A 21,961-nucleotide genomic window follows, 5' to 3' on the forward strand; every position below is an offset into this window, starting at 1 on the left:
GAAGACGAATGTTCACTAGCATTGCAAGCCCTTGGCAAGGAAAAGTCCCCTGGTTGGGATGGGATGACGGTGGAATTCTATAGAGAATTTTGGGACGATCTCAAGGTCCCAATCACAAGGTTGGCCAATAAAGCCATCGTCAAAGGTTCGTTGGAGATGAGTGTAAAGAGAGAGCTTATCAAACCCATTCCAAAACAGATATGTTGTTCTCATCTAAAACATTGGCACCCTATAGCAATGATGTCGGTGGCCTACAAAATTATTGCTAAAGCTGTAGCCCTCAAACTGGCCCCCTTACTAACCAAGATCATCTCTCCCCATCAACATGGGTTCATCAAAGGAAAGTCCGTTTATGATAACATCTTGGCAGCAATGGTGGGCATCGAGTACGCAATTGTCACAAAGAAAGAGTGTGTTATGCTACAATTGGACCTGGATAAGGCTTATGATAGAATAACATGGTCATATATAGAAGCTGTCATGGAAGCTCTAGGCTTTGAGCCTCGCCTATGTTGTTTGGTAAGTGTACTAGGAGCTGGAATCCAGTCAGATCTCCTATTCAACGATAGAATTGTGGGCTCTTTTTGAGGTCAAAAGATCTATTAAGCAGGGATGCCCTCTAGCCCCCCTTCGTTTTTGCCATAGGATCACATCCTTTAATTAAGACGCTCGAAGCTAGTGCAGAACAAGGGGAGTTGCAAGGCCTGGCTTTATCAAGAAATAGCCAACTCCTAGCAAAACTTTTTGCTGACGATTCTCACCTCTTCTTGAAGGCATTCCCCCAGGTCATCAGGAAAGCTCTAGAGATTGTACAAATATTCTCAGTAGCTTCGGGGTCCCAGTGTAATATAGAGAAGTCATGGCTGATCTCCCTTTCAAAAAATGATTCATTTGACCCTTTTGACTGGTTGGGGGAGATTGTCACAAAAGGGAATATCTTCAGACATCTGGGAGCCCCCTTCGGGGTGGACGTAACTCACAAGCAAAGATTTGAGTGGGTGCTTGAAAAAATCAAAACAAAAATGAGTAGGTGAGAGTATGCTCTTCTCCCATTCCCAAGTCGGATAAAAGTGATAAATGCTTTTATGATTCCTTATATTGCCTTCACTAGCCGGCTTCTCAAGATGGCTAAGTATCACTAGATAGAGTTCTTAAAACCAGTAGAAAGGTTTCTATGGAAAAGCAACACGAAATCCTCCAGGCCATGGCAATGGGCCCGTTGGGAATCAATTGCTTGGTCGAGGAATCAAGGAGGCCTCGGAATTTTGAACCCTGTGGCCCATGCAGAAGCTTGTTGCACCAAATTTGTTGTTTCCTTGGCTAAACAGGATCAAGTATGGGCTGTCATGATCAAAGATATGATAGAAGCAGCTAAACTTGGCTCGAAAGGTGGGAAGTGGAGAGGGGTGGAGGTTCATGACAATCTGTTAGCCCCCGCGTGGTCTACCCTAAGACTAGGGCGCAGCTCAGGAGAATTGGTACAAAAATGCAATAGAGCAGCAGGAGTCCTAAAGTGGGGGAAAAAAACCAGATACTTCAAGAACTCCATTTTGCATTGTCCCCCCTGGCTTTCCAAAGTTGTAGATCCGCCATAAATTCCCTATTGGACAGAGACATCTAGGAGGCTGAATAATAAGGGTCTGAATCGACTGGGGCACTTCTAGGACAGGGACAACAAGAGTTGGAAAACCATCGACCTTCTGGTTACGCAATACCAAATGAATATCTTGGAGGTCTTGCTGGTCCACAAAGTGATGAAAGAGCTTGACAATTTAGTGAAGCCTATCTGTGATTGGGAGTTTGAATGAAATGCCTGGAAATAGCCCAGAAGTAGTCTCTTATGGAAACCCCATCCTAGAGACATTTGTCTTATAATGATGCATAAGAAGAATTGGTCTAGCCCCCTTAACAAGATATGGAAAAAACAATGGGCGGAGGAAAGGTGGGAGTAAGTAATGGAGAACATCTAGAAGCCAAAGGTTCCGTAGCACATGAAGGTATTTTTATGGAAGGTAATTTGGGGTGCTCTATCGGCGGGGGTGAAGATTCAGGGAAAAGGGATTGGATCAAATCGATGCTTGAGGTGTAGCTTGGCTAGTGAAGATCTGGCCCACCTCTTCGTGGATTGCCCAACTATCAAAGGCCTCGCAGGGAAAATATGCAATTGGGTCCAAAGAACATGGAAAATTGGATTTTACAAGACTGATTTGTTACTTGGAGGGAAGAATTCAGGTCGTCTTGACCTCCTCATCAACACTCAAATCTTCAGGTACTTCTTCTTACATAATGTATGGCAGACAAGGAACTGCCGTGTGTTTGAAGGAGGCCTTGAGGAGTCAAGCTTCACAGACATTATACAAGAAATAAAAGTACTAACATGGACGCTCGGGTGCAATTAACACTCCGAGGATTGGTCTAGGATTAATTCTGCCTTGTTGTCAACAGAGGGCATGCCTAGGACAGGGGAAAATCTTGGCCATCGGTAATTAAAAGATCTCAGAAGAACATGATAATGGACCTTATGTATCAAGGATAAGGGGGCAAAATTGTAGGGATGGCTGCCCTGATAGCCAATGTAATTATGGTCTCTGGATGATGTCATGGCTCAACACGAGCATGACAAGACGTTGTAATTATTTGGGTTGATTAATATAATTCACTCACAATTGTGAGTTTTGCTATTAAAAAAAAAGATTATATATGAGAAGACATTATAAAGTAAAAGATAACTTTAAGAAATAAACTTCGGTGAGATTCCTACCATGCATGCGTGACACCATATCTCTCTTTGAACCCTTTGATTTCTATCGGTGTGGGAAGTCCAAGGGGGGACCTATTTTCAAAATTTTAGCAACAAATTTTGTTTGAAGGAAATTTTGGTTGTTTTAAAGTTTGTACACAGTCTACAAGTTCATTCTGATTGTTTTCCTTCAATTTTAAATTTTGATCGAGGGTACTCCTTGGAAGCCACTTTTGAAGGTGTTAGGGTGAGATTTTGGGAAAGTTTTGTATGTAGAAAATACAACCCTTAAAACAATGAAAACATAGGTTCTTTGAGTATTTTTAAATTCCATGGTTTTAATAGTTTTACCTTTCCAAATTTACCTCATCTTTCCCTAGAAGACACTATGGCTACTATGGCTATCCTAGTAATGATCATGGGAAAAAACTACACCCTAGACCTCATTTGCTAGTAAAGGAACCCTATCTAGTAGCACAAATCTTACAATAATAACTACAGGTGTATATCAATTATATATACAACCCAAATAATTTTCTCATATTAAAATGATCATTTAATGTGGGATAATAAACGGGAACAAAGGTTAGAATATAGACATATGCTCACGAATCTATCTCAACACGCGGCCAATGGTAAAGGGGCCCAAATGAGAGATGGTCTGTCAAAGAGCAAGGTTAACTAATGGATCTTAAAAGACCTTAGAGTTAGCTTCATTAAAGACCTCCAATGATTAGTGTTAAAAGTCTTTTGACCTTAAGCAAGCTAGGGCTGAGCTTGAGGTGAGAACCCGACCTAAACTTGTCTTTGACCTTAAGCAAGCTAGGGTTGTGCTTGAGGTGGGAACCCGACCTAAACTTGCCTTCGACCTTTGGCAAGCTAGGAATGAGTTTAAGGTGGGAACTCCACCTAAGGTGCTTGTCATGCTTGCTGACTAAGGTACTTGAGGTACTTGTCATACTTAATGAGGAAGTTTCTTAAGAAGCTTCCTATGCATGGGGAGTAAGATGCTTGAGTCAAAAATAGACTCTACGCACTTAATGAGGAAGTTTCTTGAGAAGCTTCCTATGCATGGGGGGTAAGATGCTTGAGTCAAAAAGAGACCCTACACACTTAATTAGGAAGTTGCTTGAGAAGCTTCCTATGCATGGGGGGTAAGATGCTTGAGTCAAAAAGAGACCCTACACACTTAATGAGGAAGTTGCTTGAGAAGCATCCTATGCATAAAAGTCCCAAAGTTAGAAAAATCTTTGACCTAACCCTCCACTCACCCAAGGGGCTCCCCTTTTCTAAAAGGGCACATGGAACACATGCCAGACTCTCACTAAACTTAACCACAAAAGGTGCTTGAATACTATTAATTGGGCTAAAGAGGGGTCCATTGAGCTTCTACTTCCATACAACAAATATCTAGATATTTTCAAGCTCTCTCTCTCTCTCTCTCTAAGGGGTAAGGAGGACACTTGTCAAAACACTACCCATGTACTTGACTGCATGCTACATGTGATTGGCTAGGAAGAGAGGGGTCCAATGAGATTGAAGCATGTGGAAAAGCTACCACTCACCCAAAGCAAGGAGGGGGGGTGCTAGGGGGATATACTCCACACAAACACTCGTTTGGAAGGGAATTCTCACTTGGTGAAAGTTGAGGAACACCACCTCCTTCTCCAAGCTTGTGAGAAGTGAGAGCCTACATCAACACTCTTGGCTATGGAATTAAAATCCAACCAAGAGCCATTTTTCAATGCTTAAGCTTTCCATCTTATCCATGTCCATTACTATGCTATTATGTATGCTAGCAAGAAGAGTAATGATAAGTGAGGAACTATTTCTTTCTCCTAAGGAATGTTTCTTCTTCCTCTTCCCTACCCTCATTCCCTACCAGCTCTCTCCACCTTTGAAGGTGTTTGAGGTCTTGGGACTGAGGCTTGCTTTCTACAAGTTTATGTTATGCTTGTGATGCATGAAGCTTTCCATCTTCATTGCATCACGTAGGTCACAAGGAACACAAAGATTGTATTGTACCAAGTCTCTCTTGATGGGAGAAACTATAATATAAATGCCTATTGGAGGGGGGACTGGCTCCATATGAATCCGGTCCTCAACTATTGTCATTGTTTGGCGGACGAAGTGACGAAGCTGTGGTTTCCAAAGAAAGAGTCACATTTTTCAGGGAAATCTACATTTTTGCGGAAATCTTGACCTTTTGTAAAAGAGCTTTTCTAAGCGGAGAACTTGTAAAAGAATTTATGATTATTTTTCTGGGAGCAATTGTATATTAGAGAGCCAGTTAGAAGTTTAGGAGCTTTTGGCCGGACAAGCCATTTGTAAAGACCTAAACTATAAAGGTCAAGTTTTGTAAGTTTGAAACAATCTTCTTTTATCACAAACTAAGAAGACAGTGTACGTTTGAGAGCTTCTTCTTGCTCCGACTTGTAATCTTCGCTACTGTGGCTACGGTAATCCAAATTCAGATTCGTTTATTGCACTGTGTTCCTCTCACTTTGCTCTTCCATTCAAGTGTAATCAGTCAAGATTCGGTGTAGGTTTTTAACTACGAGTTTGAGACCTTAAATCGCTGTTTTGAGTGTTTATATGCGTATTTCATGTTTTTTTGACCCTAGGAGAGGCTCTAGGGACCCTAAAACAACCCTTTAGGATCACCTGTTTGCTGTTTTTACTGACTTTAGGACAAACGATCGCGATCTTTGTACCTCTCCAGAATGTTGTGACAGTGATAGGATATGCTCCTAATAGTCCCCTATAGCTTTTCTTCAAGTTTCGTTCGAATCTGACATGATTTGCATGGTGAACGGGCGTGATAACTATAGAGTTGTGTAGAAGGATATAGGGAGATTGCTTGGCTTTAGTGCATATGATTTTCTTGTAGAGTTAGCAGTTGTATCTCTTCGAGTTCACTTCATTAGGATTGACACGCTAGTGAGTTTCCATGCCTCATCCGAGTCGCTTCCCTTGTATTGATATTTTATGTTGATGTGTGAGAGCTATGCTATGGACGCTCGTTGCGGCAACCCGCAAACATTGGCACCGTTGCCGAGGAATACACCTTAGGTGATGAGTGACCGAGTGCGCAGTTAGATTCCTTAAAAGAAGATTAATCCACAAATCCATTTTACACCTCAGTTAGGCTTCTAGACAGGGGTTTAGAGCTTAGTGAAGTCTAGAGTCAGTGGACCGGCTAGATCCTCTCTTTGGAGAATTAGGGAATTGTGAGTGAGAGTGTTCAAAGCATTTTTGCTCTTCAATTTCTCTAATTCGATTGAGTACTGAAATCTCACCCGAAATCCGTCTTGTTTGTTTTGTTTGATTCATTTCTTTATGTTCTTCAAAGCATTTTTGCTCTTCAATTTCTCTAATTCGATTGAGTACTGAAATCTCACCCGAAATCCGTCTTGTTTGTTTTGTTTGATTCATTTCTTTATGTTCTTTCATTTCTGTACTTAGGAGTAGGATAAGTAATTAACATTCGAGTCAGATTTGGAGTAAAAGTTAGAGTCGAGAAGCCAGAAAACCATAACTTTGGCAACAAGTCCATAAGACTCTGAAATTTAGATTCAAATCACCAAGTGGTAGCACAAAACACTGTAAAACACTTGTCAGAGGGAACAGACTAAATTTCATCAAATTTGGCCCAAGTACTACGATCGCAATCGGTGTACCTCAATGCCAGATTTATACAAGATTTGACATGTGCCTTCCTGATAAGATTCTAAACAAGTTTGTCTAAAGCAACCACACCCAAAAACATCAAAAATCAAGGAAATCATGCCACTTGGATAAACCTAGCCTGACAGACCCAGAAAGTGAAAAATCTTGGCTTTTGGTGATCCCAATGCCTCTATGCCAGATTTTGACCAGATTTCATCTATGAGTTTCTCAGGTGTATATAAACATAAAAGTATACAGGACCAAGAGCCAGAAACCTCAAAATACCTGTCAAATCATCTGAATACAGATCCAAGTCAAAAACTGCTAAACTGGCATAGAAATTGACTTTCAATAGACCAAAACATATCAAAACTGGGAAGAAACCATGCAGGGGGATAGGCTGTGCATAGGACAAGCCTAGGTATCTCTCAAATCCCAAAACAAACACCAAAATCAAGTCAAACTAACAGATTCAAAAAAACAGACACTTCCAACCAAGAACTGGTAAAAGCTTGACTTTTGGGGTTTGAATGCAAAAGTATTTGATGGGTAGCCTTAAAATAGCCTAGTGAACAAGCTGGTGAAGTTTCATCAAATTTGGGCACTACACTACGATCACGATTGGTGTAGCTCTGTGCCAGAATTGACTCATTTTTTACCTGTTCATAAACCTAGACTATTTAAGATATCAGGAGTTGTCAAAACCCAAATTGGACATACTGTCAATAATATGCAAGAAAAATTGTGTTGAAGTCGTTGTGAAGCTGTTGAATCTGCTGACAGTTGAAATGATACAGTGATCTCATAGCCATCAAGTGTATTCATTTGTAGAGACCGATCAAGTAACAATCCATGCAGTCGTGAGAGTCGGAAGATCACTCCATCTCCAGGTAAGAGGTTTGGATTCAATCGATAAATTCCACTTTCTTCATGTTTTTGAGATCAAAAAAACAAATCAACAAACAAGACCGAAATTTAGCTGATCAAGTAAGTGCTTTATCAACGGAGGAGAATGTAAACCAAGGTGTACTACGACCGTTAGAGCCGATCCCTGAAGGAAGTATTTTCGATACTTCTTCAGAGAGATCTTACGAGTATTTCAAGGAACACTTGGGACATTTAAACCTAAAAGAAAGAGAAAACATGGCAACAGAACCATCAAACCCTTCGGCCACAATGAAGCTATTGTTCATCGAGTATCAGTATGACAACAAGCAAGGTGCCACGATCTACAAAGATGGTATGGACCGCTACTGTGTGAAAATAGAAGATAGGCCAAGTGAGTTCAAGGACTTAGTGCCTGTGAGCTATAGCGGAGACAGGTACCTAGATGACGAAGGTATCATGTACTTGGTAATCCTGAATCCTAACATTGTGGACAAGTGGGGATTGATGGGCACAAAAGCCAAAGTAGATGAAGAACCTGAGGAGAAAGCACCAACAATGAGCTTTCCTGATGCGAGGTTAAGGCAAGAAAACGAAACTTTGAGAGTTAACACAGACAAAGTCTACTTGGGGTCATACAAGTATAATATTGGAGAGCAAGATCTCTATTATAGATGCAAGTAACCCCACGTCAAAGAGTTGACAGAGTGGAAAAGTTTATGTCTTCACCTACACAGAGAGATCAAAAACAAAAATCATCGCATACGACAAATATGGAAGACGATACGCATCAATCGATAAAAAGGAGTTGGAAGGATATACATACTTTGGGGGACCACTCCACCAGTATTATGTCAATCCAAGCCACAGAGACCAGCACCTACAAATGTCATGCCAGACCCGATGGCAACAGGTGGAGAGAGGACTCTTGTAGATGATTCTTTTAGTCAACCTCAGTATTCTATGCCAAACCCCATGGGAACACTACATCCCAGAGAGTCAATGGCTATGAATCGGGATAGTGTGGTTCCTATCTCTACACATACCACAATAGGTCCGACATTCGCAGCCACACCATCAAATTTGCCTCCTAGTAGTAGATTCGTGGCAGGGGAACCAACGAGAGCACCCCACGACATCCATGATGTAAACAAGAACGATTAAGTCGAGACACGGGAGCATTGAGATTGGTCGCAGACCATAGACGAATGTGGCCATTCCAGGTAGCGAAGTGCATGCCAAAGAAGTATAGCGGATTAGGGGATCCATATGCCTATGTGTCGCTCTTCAAGCAAGTCTTAACAGCAGAGTAGATCACTGATTTCCATACTCAATATGAGGGATTTGGGCTGACCTTGGAAGGGACGGCCTTAACATGGTTTCAACCTTTGAACCCTGAAACTTGTCCAAATATTGAGCATGCATTGCGAGAGTTCGCGGAAGAATTCTCAAAACGGGGTATAAAGCATAATACTGTATCACAGATATATGCTTTTAAACAAAAGGAGAACGAAAAAGTGAAGGAAGCATCCTTGAGATTCAAGCAATACATTGAGAGCTACCCAAGGAGGGAATTACCGTAGGACGAGAGATTGTCTGTGCTCTTCATTGAAGGACTTAGAAGCGAAACCTTGAAAAAGGACCTTCACTTGAAATCCTGTAGCACATTTGAACAGGTTACAAGGGAAGCGTTATATTTTGTTGATAACTGCAAAGCATATGGGGAAGTGTCAGAGGATACTGATTCAGTAACCAGTGGCTCTTCATCTATTAAGAGTGAACCCCTACCAAGAAAGATGCTCAGGCTTCTTTGATGCCGACAGATGAAGTTTCATCAGGCTAGTGAAGTTTCATCTTTGATGCTCAGGCTACTGAAGTTTCATCAAATTTGGGCTCAGAAGTACGATCGCGATCGGTGTACCTCTGTGCCAGATTTGACTCATTTTTTAGCTGTTCATAGACCTAGACTATTTAAGATATCAGGAGTTGTCAAAACCCAAATTGGACATACTGCCAATAATTTGCAAGCAAAATTGTGTTGAAGTCATTGTGAAGGTGTTGAATCTGCTAACAGTTGGAATGATACAAAGATCTCATAGCCATCAAGTGTATTCATTTGCGGAGACCGATCAAGTAACAATCCATGCAGTCGCGAGAGTTGGAAGATCACTCCATCTCCAGGTAAGAGGTTTGGATTCAGTCGATAAATTCCACTTTCTTCATCTTTTTGAGATCGGGAAAACAAATCAACAACCAACACTGAAATCTAGCGGATCAAGCAAGTGTTCTATCAACGGAGGAGAGTGTAAACCAAGGTGTAGTACAACCGTTAGACCGATCCTTGAAGAAAGTATTTCCGATACTTCTTCAGAGAGATCTTACGAGTATTTCACGGAAAACTTGGGACATTTAAAACTAAATGAAAGAGAAAACATGGCAGCAGGACCATCAGACCCTTCGGCCACAATGAAGCTATTGTTCATCAAGTATGAGTATGACAACAAGCAAGGTGCCAAGATCTACAAAGATGGTATGGACCGCTACTGTGTGAAAATAGAAGATAGACCAAGTGAGTTCAAGGACTTAGTGCCTCTGAGCTATAACGGAGATAGGTAACTAGATGAAGAAGATATCGTGTACTTGGTCGTCCTGAATCCTAACATTGTGCACAAGTGGGGATTGATGGGCACGAAAGCCAAAGTAGATGAGGAACCTGCGGAGAAAGCACCAACAATGAGCTTCCCTAATGCTAGGTTAAGGCGAGAAAATGAAACTTTGAGAGTCAACACAGACAACGTCTACGTGGGGATATACAAGTATAATAATGGAGAGGAAGATCTCTATTATAGATGCGAGGAACCCTACGTCGATGAGTTGACAGAGTGGAAAAGACTTTATGTCTTCACCTACACAAAGGGATCAGAACGAAAATTGTCGCATACGACAAATATGGAAGACAATACGCAGCAATCAATAAAAAGCAGTTGGAAGGATATACGTACTTTGGTGGACCACTCCACCATTATTATGTCACTCCAAGCCCACTGAGACCAACACCTACACATGTCATGCCAGAGCGGTTCCTATCTCTATACATATCGCAATAGGTCCAACATTTGCAGCAGCACCATCACATTTGCCTCCTAATAGTAGATTCGTTGCAGGGGAGCCAACGAGAGCAACCCACGACATCCATGATGTACGAGAACGATTAAGTCGAGACACGGGAGCATTGAGATTGGTCGCACACAATAGACGGATGAGACCATCCCAGGTAGCGAAGTGCATGCCAAAGAAGTATAGTGGATCAGGGGATCCATATGCCCATGTATCGCTCTTCAAGCAAGTCTTAAGAGCAGAGCAGATCACTGATTTCCATACTCAATACAAGGGATTCGGGCTGACCTTGGAAGGTACGGCCTTAACATAATTTCAACCTTTGAACCCTGAAACTTTTTCGAATATTGAACATGTATTGCGGGAGTTCGCGGAAGAATTCTCAAAATGGGGTATAAAGCATAATACTGTATCACGGATATATGCTTTTAAACAAAAGGAGAACTAAAAAGTGAAGGAAGCATCCTTGAGATTCAAGCAATACATTTAGAGGTGCCCAGGGAGAGAATTACCCCAGGACAAGAGATTGTTTGTGTTCTTGATTGAAGGACTTAGAAACGAAACCTTGAAAAAGGACCTTCACTTGAAAGCCTGTAGCACATTTGAACAGGTTACAAGGGAAGCGTTATATCTTGTTGATAACTGCAAAGCATATGGGGAAGTGTCAGAGGATAATGATTCAGTAACCAGTGGCTCTTCATCTATTAAGAGTGAACCCTCTACCAAGAAAGATGCTCAGGCTTCTTTGATGCCGACAGCTGACCAAATGATAGAGGAAGTAACGAGGGAATACAGCAACATATGAGATCAAATCCTGTGATGAGACAGTCTTAGATGAGAAAATGTGACATATGTGGGTTGGATCACCCGACGCCGTGGTGCACACAACAGCCAAAAGCACCAGTTGTGATTGGACGAGTACTAAAATGGTGCACCATAGAGCAAGAATGGACGAACCATGGCACGGATGAGTGTTTTTACAACAAAAACTATGTGAGGGAAAGGCCGTATGGACCTCCAGCAGGACCACCCCAGCCACCTCCTCCAAGATATCAAGTTGGGCCAAATGTGAATATGGTAGCGGGAGCAGACATACCTCAACCTGTGTTGAGTCAACAACCTCCATTACCACAGGAAAATAGGGCCATGATTAGGTATGCTCAACGGTACGAAGCATCACCAGGAACAAATAATACAGCTCAAATTTCTTATTACGAGGAATCGAATGAGCCTTATGTAACTGAATCTGAATCACAGATGTTCGCAGACGACGCCTATCAACCATGGGAAAATAACGAGGGTATGGCACCACCAACGTATGTAGCACAACCTTCGAGGGATCAATATTTGGTGGACGAAAGAACGCTAATATTCATTGCAAACCAAAACTACAAACCAAGAGGATATCCTAATAGGACGGGACAACCTATGGGACCACCTCCTCAAAATCAACCACCAATTGGACCGTGCTATAGATGTGGAAGTTCAGATCATTGGGAGCATAATTGTCCTTTCAAAGGCAAAAGAGTGAAAATTTTTGGGTTTTGTGACGGTTGTGGTGTGAATCACATACTGCTAGATTGCCCAAGGAATCCGGACAACAAGGAAAAAGCAACTATGAATGTTGTGGGGGTGTTACCAAGTGCAAGCAGTGGATCAGAAACCGAACCCGTGATCCAAATCAATGCGGTAACCAGAGCCCAAGCCAAGGACTTAGAGAAAAACCAGCCATTGGAAGAAAAGGTGGAGTTGCCAATACCCACAGAAAACGAGAGTTTATCTGTGAGAACACAGCGGAAATCTTGGAAGGCGAACGAGACAGAATGAAAACAAGAAGGATGAAAACCCAAATTGCCATGCAAAATTAGTTACATGAAACGAAAGAGCAACTGAAACAAGAGAGAGATAGTAAAACTACTGAGGATAACAACAAGTTGAGGAAAGCATCCTCAGGGGGATCAGTCTTGGTCGAGAAAGTGCTAGAGCCTTTAGATGCTCTATTACAAGCGTATGAAGCAAGGCTAAAAACAAACCAAACCTTAGAGCAGAGATGGTAGACTTATCCTCAACCGGAAGTGGAAACGAAGAGTTTGAAAATGTGTAAACACCTCATTGAAATAGCACAGGCATTGATGGAACCTAATGCGATTAGAACACCAGAACAAGAAGTGCTGATTCACAAAGAGCGAGAAAAACTGAAGGTCGATGAATCAGAACATGTAAACGAACCCAGGCCTGAAACGATAGTGTCATTGGATCACCGAGTGGTACCGAACACCACTGATGATGCTAAGTGGAAGAACCATGGCCACAACACTTATGGGAAACCATTAGAAATAGAAAGAACGAGAGCACGACGCTACAGTCTGCACCAATTCCTGAGGTTAACATGGACAATGAATTTTATCCAGGAGATAAACAATCGCTATATGGAGATGCAGGAATGGAGGTTTCGATGGAAAGAAAATCTCAATCCCTGAAAACCCTGCCTTCATTTATAGGTGAACACGAGGCATGATCGGAGATAAGATTAGTTCCATCCCAGATGAGAGCTATTCCACAAATGATTGACTCAAAAAGTCTTCAAGAGATACTGTCGACACCTGTAACATGCACAATCACACTTTCAGAACTCTTGAGAGTCAGACCACACTTATGGGAAGACATGGGGAAACATTTGGAGAGCAAAGGAATAAAGATTCCTCTTTAGACAAACCCTACGGTAGAAGAAAAAAAACGAGAAGGTCAACCCAAACCCCAACCTGTGCCCATAAACAAGGTCAGAGATTATTGTGAAGGTGAGAAAGGTAATACAACCTTACTTGTCGAGTATCTGGATATAAACACGATAGCTATCCCAAACAATGGAGCGGGATTTGCGATTGCTACAAAGCAAATCTGGGAGAAATGGGGCCGTCCAGCTCTCAGAAAGACAATAATGAAACTGCAACTCACAGATGGGTATGTAGAGAGACCATTGGGAATCCTGAACCAAATAGTTGTAACTTCGTGTGGAATTAACTCTAAGCACACCTTTGTTGTGGTAGATTTCGAAAAAACGAACAACTTTGACATTATTTTGAGACGACCTTTTATGCGTTGATAGATCACAGATTGCTCTCAACCGATGCATTCCATAAGCAAGTGGTTCAACCTTCAAGCACTAGGGGTATGGCAATGCCAGTGCTAGAGTGGATATGAGTTGCAGCTATGTGTAAACTTCAAAGGAGAGGCGCAATCGGGATAGTTCTTTGAATCTTAAAGACGACAATCAAGACGATGCTTCTTGGCCAATAATCTAGCGAGCTATGAAGTCGGTGACGAACCAATCAAGGGCTATCGTCTCATTGGTGAGATCAAAACTCAAGGGTGCTCTCTTCTCTTCTGAAGATCCACTTGAAGCTCATTTTCAGTGTCTGGTGGATGCTAGAGCATGTTCAAGGTCAACTTTTGCATAAGACTTGGGAAATAGCATCCCGATTTGGGCTCCAAGGATTATTTACATCAATAAGGTCATCATGTGTCTAATTTCCTCATCACGAAAAGAGCCGTCAAACGAGAATCCACTTGGAGTCTCATGGATATGCTTCTGGGACTTCAACAATATTGAAAAGGACGCCTTGGACGTGGGAATCAGCCCCTTGCTTGTAAAATTAAAGAGGTTTTTGTTGAGTCGCCTTGCATTCATGGCGAGTACGGGCTTTCACGTGGACCCGCCATCGCTGACAGGAAGGAAGGAGTAGGACAGGATGTGTTGAACATGGGCCGCCATGCTACAAGGGCTCTCGAAGCCACTGTTGGCAGAAAAAAGGGGAACGGCCAGGGCTAGGGGACAGAGAACGAAAGGGAGAGAGAGGGGAGACCGGTTGTAAGAAGGCCGCTGCAGAGGAAAAAATCCACGAGCTCAGAGGCAACGAGAGGGGGGAAGTCTCCTATCAAAGAGAGATGCCCGAGGCCGGCCGTCATGTGTGGTTGTTGAAGGGCTAACGGAGGCACCGTGCAAGGAAGTGGGCCGCAAGGGAGGCTCAGAATGGGTGACGAGCTGCAGAGCCAAGGGGGGCGGGTGGAAGAGGCCTTCGAAGGCGAAAGACCAGCCGTTACAGGGCTGCCAAGAAGCCAGCTGAGGAGCTGCAGCTCGCTGGGTGAAGGCCGAGGCCGGTGCTCTCAATAGAGTGCTGCAAGGCAGCAAGCTTCATGGGGGTGTTTGAAGAGTGATTGTAATCCGTGACCTCCATAAGCAGAAGGAGGACGATCTACAGTGGGAGGTGGAAGCGATACGCGACACAATGACTAGCTGGATTCTCAAGTTCGAGGCTGGTAAAGGGGGTGATCTCATGGCGCCCCCTCTAAGCAAGAGAGGTCGCCGTCATGCTGGTTTTCATGGAGGTAATCGTAGGCCAACATGAGAAATTGAGAGCCTTTCAATGACGAGGATATGGCAGCAACAATAGGTTAAGAAAGGGGAAGGCAGGTCGAGTTGTGAGACAAGTCTGCTTACGAGGAGCCGCAGATCAAAAGGGGCGACAAATTAAAGAAAAGGGGTGCAAGGCTATTGAGAAGGGCTCAGAAGACTCTGAATTGAACGGGGACTAGTCATCCGCATTAACAGAGAAGCCCGACCTGATCAGTGCATAAGGCTAGCTCGCCATAGGACAAGGACGCTTTAATTTTGCATTTTCTGTGTAAATAAGGCTCCTTACGCGATGGTTTTCTTTGAAAATATAGTTTTTTAAGTTTTATGGTTTTGGGTTGAACAGGGGTGACAGATCGAGTGTGGTTGAGAGAGAGAGAGAGAGAGTCCCATCTATGTGTTCTCTAGAGTGAGCTCTCTTTGTGCTGGAGGGGTTTCTTCTTAAGGAGCCGGCCAATGTGCATTTTTGAGCTTTCAAGGAGAGTAGGTGTAGTGGTTTCGTCCCCAGCCCCATCATCTTCTCGCGATCCCGCTGGGGAATGGGTTTTGTGTGTTTTTGACCTCCCAGATAAGCCTTTAAGGGAAGTGCAGAGGATAATTTCAATCGTGCCAAAGTCTTGAACTTGTCAAGTGGATGCAAATGGCACACTCCAAGATCGACAGATGATTTAGTGGAGCACCAGGATAGAGGATTCGACTGTGGATATGGATAGTGGAGCTTGAGATGGAAGAGTTGCAGATTTACGATGACCAAGAGATGGCCGACTATGCTTGGCAAGGGCTTAGCGGAGCTGCATGGAAAGTCTACTGCAGCCTCTCGACAACGGAGCAAAGAAGCTGGTACAAGGTAAAGTTGGCACTGCTTATGGCCTTTTGTGAGGATCAAAGGAGGCTTATGGGATCAGCAGGAGCTGCAGCAGAGGCAGTATCTGATGATGGAGGATCATCGGCATCTACCAATAGCGGATATATGGGAGAGTCTGAGGACAATGGTAGTGGCAGAAGCTCAGATAGCATCGAAGATTTGAGAATCTCGAGCGAGCTTTTGGATGCAATACTCGATGGAGTGCAGACTGGAGGAGAGCAAGACAGTGAGGAGGATGGTGTATATTCTGATTGTGCACCCAATTTAATTGAAGACTTCCAAGAGATGTCAGAGGCTAGTGAGTCAAAACAAGAGGGTGAGAAGCCTGACCGTGATTTGCAGCGTGTGGAGGTGCATCGGGTTCCAGAGTCGAAGTGTGTCCGTGGAGAGTTATCTCCGGCAGCAAGCTCAGTAGGAACTGTTAGAGATGCAGACTTGGATTGCGGGGCGTCATGTGTCAAAGACGAGATTTTTCCTCTATCTAATGGTGATGCAGACTTGGAGTCCAAGAAGGTATGGGCTGAATTCATGTCTTGCTTGGTTGATGACGTGACTATTGAGCAGGTGCACTCAGAAGAGGCAGCAGCGGTCTGCCAGCTGATAGAGACTTTGCCAGAGCAAGGGGTTGGGCAATCGCCCAATATCGAAGAGCAAGTGGTGATCGAGGTCGAAGCCGAGGTGGAAGAGATCTCAGCTAAAGAGGATGAAGTGTGAGTGCATGAGCTTGCCGATGACGACTTGGCTGCTCTTATTGCAGATTTAGAAGCTCTGAATGTGGTCGATGGTGAGAAGGTTGTACCCATCAAGGAAGGTAGCAGTATGGGTGAGGATATGACACAAGTAGGGAGTTCTTTTGATGATGGAGATGATGATATGGCTTTTATTGATAGTCTCTTATCTAGAGAGGTTGATTAGGAGCCTGCACCTTCTCCCTTTGATGCTGATATGTTTAAAGACCTTACTTGTGAGTATCTAGACAGTTTGCTTGATGAAGACTTGCCTCTTAAGGTGATCACTGGTGCTCCGAGGGAGTTGCTGTCATGTGCAGATGCCTACAATATCTTCAAGGGATTAGTATACCTCTTTTCAGGGAAGTATGCTTTTCAATGCCTCTTGAAGGTTAATGCTAATGATGGTGCTGATGTGATGAGTGTCCTCCAGACATTGGATGTGCTGGATGACGGACAGGAGGTGGATGCAGATGATGATTAGGGTTTCGATGACCCTGATGTTTTGATGGACCCTTCCCAAGCTGTGTATGTCAACAAGGCTCTTGATAGGATGAAAGCTACGAGAGCCCTACTCATTGGCGAGATCAAAACTCAAGGGTGCTCTCTTCTCTTCTAAAGATCCACTTGAAGCTCATTTTCAGTGTATGGTGAATGCTAGAGCATGATCAAGGTCAACTTTTGCATAAGACTTGGGAAATAACATCCCGATTCGGGCTCCAAGGATTATTTACATCAATAAGGTCATCATGTGTCTGGTTTCCTCATCACGAAGAGAGCCGTCAAACGAGAATCCGCTAGTGCCTGTCGACTTGGAGTCTCATGGATATGCTTCTGGTACTTCAAGAATATTGAAAAGGAAGCCTTGGACGTGGGAATCAACCCCTTGCTTGTAAAATTAAAGAGGTTTTTTTTGAGTCGCCTGCAATCATGGCGAGTATGGGCTTTCACGTGGAGCCGCCATTGCTGATAGGAAGGAAGGAGTAGGACAGGATGTGCTGAACATGGGCCGCCATGCTACAAGGGCTCTCGAAGCCACTCTTGGCAGAAAAAAGGGGAACGGCCAGAGCTAGTGGACAGAGAACGAAAGGGAGAGAGAGGGGAGACCGGCTGTAAGAAGGCCGCTGCAGAGGAAAAAATCCACGAGCTCAGAGGCAACGAGAGGGGGGAAGTCTCCTATCAAAGAGAGATGCCCGAGGGTGGCCGTCATGTGTGGTTGTTGAAGGGCTAATGGAGGCACCGTGCAAGGAAGTGGGCCGCAAGGGAGGCTCAGAATGGGTGACGAGCTGCAGAGCCGAAGGGGATGGGTGGAAGAGGCCTTCGAAGGCGAAAGACCAGCCGTTACAGGGCCGCCAAGAAGCCAGCTGAGGAGCTGCAGCTCGCTGGGTGAAGGCCGAGGCCGGTGCTCTCAATAGAGTGCTGCAAGGCAGCAAGCTTCATGGGGGTGTTTGAAGACTGATCGTAATCAGTGACCTCCATAAGCAGAAGGAGGATGATCTACAGTGGGAGGTGGAAGCGATACGCGACACAATGACACCCGCCATCATCATCATGCGACCGCATGGTAAATATAAGGTCGCATTTAAATTAAATGGTTTTCATACAGCATCTTTCGATTTTGTAGCTAACGCAATTATTAATACACTCAGAAAAGAATCTCGACGGTAGGCCTCCTTCCTGCCTTGGCATCTCTCAAGTGCACAAATTGCGCCACCTTGGATATCATCTTGCCTGATCGTGAGCAAGAGTACATGCATCTTCGAGCATTTTGAGATCCCTCGTTGTCAAACCTCCATTTTGAGAAATGCAATGCGATAACAGATCTATCTTGCTTGGATGACCTTGCATTCTTGAAGTACCTCATAATATAGAGCTGTGAGTCACTGTCTCAGCTCCCAGTTTTGAGAACTTTAGAAGCTTGAGACATGCACGCGTCGACGGCTGCACCAAGTTATCTTCTCCAAGTTCAAACTATTCAACAGAAGTCTCCTTTGGAAGCTCTGTTGCTGATGATGAATTGCTCATAGGAGACCTTTTTTTAAAGATGAGCTTGTGATATCGATGAGTGAAGCTCTTCTTCAAGTACGACAATTAAGGACAAGGAGCTTGGATTATGCTCAACAATCGCTTTATGAGAAGAAGGGCGACAAAGATCTCTTCTACGCTGTCATGCCGTGACACGTACATAGTGTGAAATAAAAACATTCGTCTCACTCTTGACACTTCTCAATATATGCAAATAGAAGCAATCATGTACATATTGTGATATATGTTGAAGCGTCTACTGCGGTCGCTATCATGTATATATCTATTCGGGAAGTCGTGGCTCTGAATGTGGCGCATTTGCGTAATTTTTCTTTTGATAAGATGCTTAATTTGGTTTGACAATGTACATAATCCAAGTGTTTCATGGTGGCATATTCATTTCGCCTTTAAAGAGTGATGCGGATAAAAACTGCCAAAAATAGCACATAACAGACGTCGTTGCACGATTGCATCGCAAGCTATGCTTTTTATGCTTATACGAGTGATCCCACAAATTTATGGATTTTTTTTTTACTCTGTTTGGGATTTTTCGCATCAAAAATGGTATTTTTTTGGATAAAAAATGACATGAAAATGACTTAGTTTTAGTCCAAAGTGGCAAAATGGTTGCTTTTTATAGAGAAGACCAGCAATTTTTCTCTACTGTGCAATAGCTTCCATGGTTGCTCAATCTATGTGTGCTGCAGTCTCGTCTCTTCACAGTCTTGTATCTAAGCTTGTGAGGGAGTGAATTAAGGTTTTTTCTTATCAAAATGGTATGTGAGCTTCAGTTTAGAAGCTCATGAATCTCTGTAAATCAAAAAATTGTCATTATGAAGGTAGAAGGTCGAGCATTCCTTTCAATTGTTTGATGTTACGATTATGTAATTGGGGCCGAAGGTACATGATACCATGAAAGAGGTTTGGGTTTTGATTGAAATTTGTGCTTGTATGAGCATTGAGGTTTCATGGCTGAAACTTTAGCGTTCTCAAATGGTCCTTTAAAGTGAAATTGAATGTGATTTGGTGATTCTCTCATCATAATCTCGACTATGAAAACAAGCAGACTCCAAGCACGATAGGAAAGAGGGTTTGTGAATTTGTTGTCACAAACGCTCTTAGATTTTCTATTACCCTTAAAAAGAGGGTTGGTGATTCTTCACAAAGTGTTTGTGACTCTCATCATGAACTCTCACAGCCAGAGGTTTTGCCCTTTCAAGCTAAACCGCACACATTTCGACATTTCTGGTGAACCGGACGCGAAGTTGCTGGGGTGGGAGTTTGTGAATTGATCTACATACTTTGTTAGCCATGGAGAAAAATCAAGAGACACATGGGATGCACTTAGATCCTGCAGTTATGTAGATGTTTCAAGCATTTGCCATGTATATGCAGCAACAACAAGCAAAGGAAAGAAGCCAGATTTCAACCACAAAAGCACTACAGTCCATTGTGAAGAGAATTGACTTGTTTGATGGCAAATACATCACAAAGTATCTAAGAGATTATATGAAGGAAATGGAGTTGAACCGAGTGTGTGAGACTGATATGGTCCAAAGTTTTGAGCTAGTTTGTGTCCCAGAGATCAGAGATCGTATTAGGACAATTCAAAGTATTCATGGAAGAAATTGGGAGGAATTCAAGCTTGCTCTAAAAGAAGACAACTTTATGGAGGACTCTTCGAGGGTGACCAAAAGAAATTTCTTAGATTGGGTTGCAAAGCCTAAAGAAGGAATTTCTGCTACAGAGCTTGTTAGAGAGTTTGCGCGACGTTATGCTCAACTATCACAAACTGAGCAAGCTTCCTTGGATAGGGAGAAGGTAGAACTTTTCCTACAAGCAGCGGGCAAAGAAATCGAAGAAAAGCTAGAGCTTCTCTTCGAAGACAAACATACAAAGCAAGGTTTAAAGACAAGGTGGAATGTTGTAGAAGATGCAGTCTCCCTATTGGCAAAAATACAAGGCAGAAGAGACAAGATAGTGGTGAACAATGGTGCTCTTGTTCCTACTATTACTGAGAAGCAGCCAAAACCTGCTATTGTAGCTTCTAAGGATGATGGATCTATGCTTGAAGAACTTGTGAAGGGCATACGCGAGCTGAATTAAAGCTAGCAAGTTTTGAAGAAAAGGGGCAAACGTCTGGACAATCATCAAGTCAAAGACCTCAGAACAGAGAGAGATTTGTAAATAGGTGCATCTGGTATGACAGCCCATACCATCCAAGAAGGGACTGTGAAAGCTTCAAAGATGCCTTGGGTAAAGATCTCATCTTCTTCAAAGAAGGGAAGATACATCTTAGTGAAACAGGGAAGCCCTTGGCGACCAAATTTGGAAAAGGAGGGATGAAAAAGGTAGTTGAGGACATGGAAACCATTCATGCTATCTCAATGGTTAAAGCAGCAACATTTGGCTTAAAGACTGGTCAAGTCATGCTCAAAGGGTCAAAATCTATTGAAGACGTGAGTGAGGATGGTGAAGATGTCTGGCCAGCTGCGATGGAGTTAGCTATGAAGGGAAAGTTGACTAAAGAAGTCTTACATGACGCAGGAGATTGTATCCGTCATGAGACTGGGTGGAATGAACCTGTAGATGCCTTCTCAATCCATGCCTACATTGCAAAGTGTCGAGGAAACAAGGCACTTGTTGAAGAAAAATGCAGGAGAGAAAATGGGAATGAAGGCCCCTCAAAGAGGGCTACTAGAGGTGGAGGGAGAAAGGATCCGAGTCCCCCTCAAGAGCCCACGGAAAGGGAGTAGCCATCACAAGGAGTACCAAAGAGAGATGCTACACCAAAGGAGAAGCAAAATAAAGAAAAGATCAAGGGAAAAAGCCCATCATACAAGCTACAATCAGATGCTAAAGTTTCCACAGATTTAAAGAATGTTTTCGAGGAAAGGAGCTTAAATAGAAAGGTGGAGTTTACATTGGTAGAAGTCCTTGGCATTGCAAAGAGAGAGTTCCACGAGGAAATCATTGATATCATAAGAAGGAAGCGACAAGCTTGAATGTAGTTTATCCAATCAGGGGCTGAAGAGAGTGCTTCAAAGATACATGTGATACAAGTACAACAAATAGATGAAGATGGGTATTTTGTAAGCTTCTACCAGTCTTCGGGCGGCAAAAATAGGCATCTTAAATTTGAAGATGAAGATGAAGATGAAGCCACCCATAAGAGCCACTATTCTAGAAACCATTGGACAAGGGCTACAACAGAAACCTTGGTTAAGGTGGGAGATCTTGCGGAGCGTTACGTGGCTTTGATAGACCATGGTTCGGAGATTAACCTCATGTCCAAGAGTCTCTATATGAAGGGAAAGTACCAATTTGATACTGACCATGGGTGGATGATTAGGGATGCAAACAACTCATCCGGAGATCTCTATGGTGCTTGTCCAAATGTTAATGTAACCATAGGGGATGTGAAAGGTGAGCAAAATTTCTTTGTTCAAGAGATGTCAAGCTATCCTCTAATCCTTGGACAACCATACATCACCGCACTGCAAATGGAGACAAAAGTATTG

The 21,961-nt window shown here is 43.2% G+C and overlaps 1 protein-coding gene across 1 annotated transcript; it reads left to right on the forward strand.

Moving 5' to 3' along the window:
- The first annotated feature begins 17,689 nt into the window (after nucleotides 1-17,689).
- LOC147442195 (uncharacterized) lies at nucleotides 17,690-18,264 on the forward strand. The gene is made up of 3 exons (XM_086529614.1): nucleotides 17,690-17,817; nucleotides 17,885-17,979; nucleotides 18,065-18,264. Exons 1-3 carry the CDS (start codon nucleotides 17,690-17,692, stop codon nucleotides 18,148-18,150), a joined length of 309 nt encoding a protein of 102 aa, XP_086385740.1. The 3' UTR covers nucleotides 18,151-18,264.
- The last annotated feature ends 3,697 nt before the right edge of the window (nucleotides 18,265-21,961 follow it).

This window comes from Adiantum capillus-veneris, chromosome 14 (genome assembly GCF_014529385.1).
Source record: "Adiantum capillus-veneris isolate H3 chromosome 14, ASM1452938v2, whole genome shotgun sequence".
NCBI lineage: Eukaryota > Viridiplantae > Streptophyta > Polypodiopsida > Polypodiales > Pteridaceae > Adiantum > Adiantum capillus-veneris.

Coding starts and splice junctions, on each gene's coding strand:
- LOC147442195 (XM_086529614.1), top strand. CDS start 17,690: ATGGGTGACGAGCTGCAGAGCCGAAGGGGATGGGTGGAAGAGGCCTTC. Junction 17,818..17,884: donor CTGGGTGAAGGCCGAGGCCG/GTGCTCTCAATA, acceptor GATCGTAATCAG/TGACCTCCATAAGCAGAAGG. Junction 17,980..18,064: donor CATCATCATGCGACCGCATG/GTAAATATAAGG, acceptor TAATACACTCAG/AAAAGAATCTCGACGGTAGG.